The 4839-nt window shown below is 41.8% G+C and overlaps 1 protein-coding gene across 5 annotated transcripts in view; it reads right to left on the reverse strand.

Annotated features, from left to right (window-relative positions):
• Positions 1 to 145: 145 nt before the first annotated feature.
• LOC130393184 (nuclear factor 1 C-type-like) overlaps positions 146 to 4839 on the reverse strand; it is a 25190-nt gene continuing 20496 nt past the window's right edge. For all 5 annotated transcript variants that reach the window (XM_056603799.1, XM_056603798.1, XM_056603800.1 and 2 more), the window contains exon 13: positions 146 to 2761. In XM_056603799.1, coding sequence (XP_056459774.1) covers positions 2741 to 2761 — 21 coding nt within the window. In that variant the 3' untranslated portion in view covers positions 146 to 2740. The remainder of the gene's footprint in view (positions 2762 to 4839) is intronic.

Below are 4839 nucleotides of genomic sequence, written 5' to 3' on the forward strand. Positions count from 1 at the left end.
GGGGGCGTTGAGCCATGCATTCTTTAGGTCAGCACAGCGACCATAGCAGCACCATGCAGTATTACATCAGCTCTTAGCTAACTTTTTTTATTTTTTTTATCCAAACGTACTCCCCGCCCCCCCCCCCCCCCCCCCCCACCTGCCCACCCCAGTCCTCCAATCCTCCCCCAGCCCTAACACAGTCACTAGCTCTTCACCTTCAGACACCGCATAAACACACAGAGCCACCACAGTCAGCCTTATCGCCTGCTGCCTGCTTTCACCCAGTTAAAAAAAACAGCAATCTAATTCCTAGAGACTGCCAGCCCATTCGGTGCATATTAACCCTTGGGAACTAACAATGATGGTTTGTTTCATAAGCCGCAAAGCTCCATAGAGGTCATGATGTAGCATTGGGTATCAAACAACTAGTCACCATAAATAACATTCATTATTAGTTTTTTTGCAAAAGTACTTCTGGTGGTTTGCTGAACACGGAGTACCATGTTCAATCGTTGACGAATGGGCTTTAGAATATATAAAAATGCCAGAATTAAAAGAGATATCTAAATTGCATCACAGAGTGTGAATGTTGGTGAGTATGTTGATGGTGCTGTGTTTCAAAAGATAATCTATAAACCAATAAAGAAAACATTGTGAGAAAATGCCTTGGGCCTCGTAGTAATTTACTCTGTTAAGGGCAGCTATGACAGCTTGTTAAAGTTGCTAATAAGGATGTAATCTGGTTGCCACTGAATGAGTTGCAATGCAATGGTAGTGACATGAAATAAAGTTACAAAATGTTACAAAAAAACTATGAAGACTATATGAAGCATCTTTGTAAGAAACAATAATAACTCAAATTAGCATAATCCCATCATCAAAATATTGCTTTTCCCTACCAAACCATCCCAACGTTTTGCATCAAGGTTGGGAACATAAAAACCGTCGTTTTTGAAGCTCATACTATATAAAATGCAGCTCGAAAGGTTCATTACATTGCTTATTGCCAGCAGAAAGCAATTAGGGCATTCGTTTGGTTTAGCCCTAGCATGCTGAACTTGCCTGGCGCTAGCCATACATTCCTTATTAAATTGTCCACATTTAACTGCAGGTTACTATTCTGTAGCTCATTCCTGTATCCACAAGTTCCTGGTGAAAGTAAAGGAAAGGTCAAGAGTAACACATCACATTCTGCAACGTGGCACATTCTAGAATATGAGGGTGAAACCTGTGCTGAGTTCAAACTAACATTCAGCTAGCGAGCTAGGGAAATGCTACGGGCCGCTACCTATAACAACACCATGCTGTGGCCTAAACGCTTTGCATTATGTCAAACGATCCAAGAAAGTAAGGTTTCCTTGACGAAAAAAAAAACATAGTGCAATGCCTGCTGTATCCAAGTATCATCCCCCCAAAGCAATAGACAAGTGTTTTGAGGACACAGCGATGACGTACACAATCTCTTTAGGATTAAGAGCATGGTGGTGGAGACATCAAGAACCATAGTCACATACTGACAGACTTCCATCTGTACACAGTGCCCAAGTCCAACGCGTCACTTCTGCTTCTACTAAAGATAGATAAGTACAACAACATGAGTTGTCCTAATCCTGCAATTTGAACCCAAAATACACCCCTTTTTATCTGTAAAAACTCAAATTCTCTCCTGTAAAAAAACATTTTATATACCTCTTACGATGTACGCATACAAATAACGCTGTGCTTAGCTCTACCACTGAGTATGACTATGGCATTGCGCACTGTGATGAATATGGTTCATATGTCCCGCCATTTTTTTCGGTTTCCAATATAAAGAGAACAATTAAAAAGAGTCTTAAAAAGATGATCCTTTGGAAGCAACGTAAAGGGTATAGGTGATGATTGTCAAGAAACAGAAAGAGCCCCTTCTCTTCTGGTGGGAAGAGAGCCGGGGAAAAAACAAATGATCTACCCAAACATCCCCCCTAACATCCAAAGAGCATCATGAAAAAAAGTGCAAAGAAACCTTTATATTCACAACAGGATATCTATCGTGCCCTCTCTCTCTCCCTCCCTCTCGCTATGAATCTTGGGTTGGTTTAGAAAAGGACAGAGGCATATTTTGCATATATAAGAAGCAGCACCTGCAGTGAAGAGGGGCATTCTGGGAGTTATGGAAGGGCAAAGGGCGTTTAGGTCGCAGGCCGGGGCTGAAGTCCTTCCCAGCGAGGAGAACTTGTGCTGGGCTAAGGGATAAAGGGTAGCGGTCAGGGGTGAAGGACTGTGGTTGTGGATGGACGGTTCAGTTTGTTTGCCCTGTCCCCCTGGGAGCAGGCTTCTACCTGGGGATGCGATGATTCCACCACACACCCCCCTCTAGGGCGGGGGTGACCCCTTGCTCTGCAGCCAAACACATGGCCGAGACAGTCCACATGGGCCATTCCATCATCCGCGTCTATAACAGACATCTCAACTCATCAAAGGGGGCCGCCGTTAGGCAGTCATTCTGTGGCCCCTTCCCGCCATTTGGAGCGTAGTTAGCCAAGTAGCAAGACTGACCACCTTCTTCCTCCGTCCGTCTCTTTCCTCTTTCCAAAAGGCAGTCTCCAAAAAAGGTATGAAGCATGGATAAACATATATAAATATTTGTAGTTGCATATTTATATATGTGTAACCACATATTATACTTTCATATACTCAGGATATCCTTTTGGGTCGTCAACATTGTTGGGTTCCTTCGACATTGCGTTGCCATGGTGATGACCCCTCCTCCGTCCGGTCAGTTGCCCAGGTACCACGACTGTAACAAAAAGGACCGGATACAAAAGGGTCAATAGCATGAAAGAAACCAAGTTATACAGACAAGAAACAGGGAACGCTCCGACCCAACTTTAGTGAATGTACCTTCTCCGTTCCAGGTTCCCTTGATTGTTCTCCAAGAAATCTGTCATTTGAGTATTGGCTTCACCTTAAGTCTGGTATTTGTTCTTTTTTCCACATTCCTGCGCTCAACCTAAGCACTACCAGAAGACTAACTAAGGCCTCTTCTGTCAAGCACAGCACAGCTAAACGTCCAGGTCATCCCTCTTCTGTCCTTTGGAGCACAGTCACACAGAAATCTAGTTCAGCCAACAAAGCTGTCTGACTCTTAAGGGTTCAATCGTTGTGTTGCGTCTTTCCCAAAATAAAATATACTAACAACATTGAATTTTCCTCATTTTCTTATCTATTGAATTTGTATAGGTGATGAATATTGACAAGCATATTTCTATCAATAAATATATGGTTCTGTTCAGGCCTTCACCTGAAATGACCTGCACAGTAGTCCACTTCAGTTCTGCATTCATTACTGTCAAACAGTGTTGTACACACTTCGTAGTTACATCTCGTTTTACTATCAAAGACAAATCTCAGGAATCCCAAGACATGATTGTAATTAATTCACATAATAACTATTTAGCTCCAAAGCTCAACAGGAAACAACCAGATGACAACCTTTTGTTGCCATCACCGAATTTATTTTTTTTACATTTGAATGATGATATCCAGTTCAAAATCCAAATGATTTGGACAACTGCTGATTATTTTCATTGTGGAATAAGAATTTCCTATTTCCGCATTGAGCCTGCAGGGGGTGACATCTCCTCCACTTACCATTTTTTACTTGAAAAAGGGTGACATATACTAACTGAAAACTAAAGAATTGATTGAAAGTAAACTGATGTAACTATCGATCCATCGATCCATTCATGTATCTATAAAGCTTTATATCTCAAACCGTAAAAAATAGAAAGCAGAAGAGCTGGAAAATATGAAGTGAGGAGAGATAAGAGGAAGGAAGGATAAGACAAAGCTTGAAAAGGAGAAGGAAGAAGCCTATAGAAAAGCCACTCTATATATAGGGGGATCATTTGGTTTGCTGAGGAAGCCAACACAGAGATACAATCACATAGTGGCAGCTGAGGTGTCGAGAAAATAAATGTACATTCGAAAAAAGATGGTTGATCTGGAATTCAAATGGACGTGAATGAAAAATGAAGAGGAGAGGAGGCCAAGAACACTGTGCAGATATTTTAAAGAAATTACAAAGTGGAAAATGAAGAGAATACCTGTGTGTTTGGACAGTGAGTGAATGGTGAAGGGATTCACATGAAGGCAACTTACAAATGACAGTATGCACCAGTTCACTGAAGTGATAAGGAATAATGTTACATTGAGTACTTATATGTGTTATAATTCAATTATCAAATGATACCACTATATATGAGCAGCTTATGATAAAACGATTAACTTGCCCTAATTACCTGTCTTGCAAACATTATTTAATTTACAATTAATAATCAGACTTTAAAAGCAAATGCACATTAGTGTTACTCTTCTCGATCGAGCATAGATTAAAGAAGTTGATGAAACAAAGCATGAAGTCTCGATTCAATGGTAATGCACGTTGACCCCTGTTTAATGAACCGGGAGTCTGACTATTAAAACCATCGTACCATACCAGCCCTGGCCAATGCGTTCTCTCAGACCACTTCTACCATTCACCTTACATTGAGCTCCAACATACACACACACACGCAGGCACACATATACACATACAAATAAACACACACACATATACACACACGCGCGTGCGGGCACACATATACACACTAAAACACACACACACACACACACACACACACACACACACACACACACACACACACACACACACACACACACACACACACACACACACACACACACAGGGTCCACCTTGCTCAGCAGTATTTGCGGGGCTGTTTTATGGGGCAGAATCACTGCAATGCAGCAGCGGTCCGGAGCCACTAACCAGAATCTACTGCAGTCTGAGTCGGGGTACCTATCTACCTACCT

The sequence above is a fragment of the Gadus chalcogrammus genome, chromosome 12 (assembly GCF_026213295.1).
Source record: "Gadus chalcogrammus isolate NIFS_2021 chromosome 12, NIFS_Gcha_1.0, whole genome shotgun sequence".
In the NCBI taxonomy this organism is placed as follows: Eukaryota; Metazoa; Chordata; class Actinopteri; order Gadiformes; family Gadidae; genus Gadus; species Gadus chalcogrammus.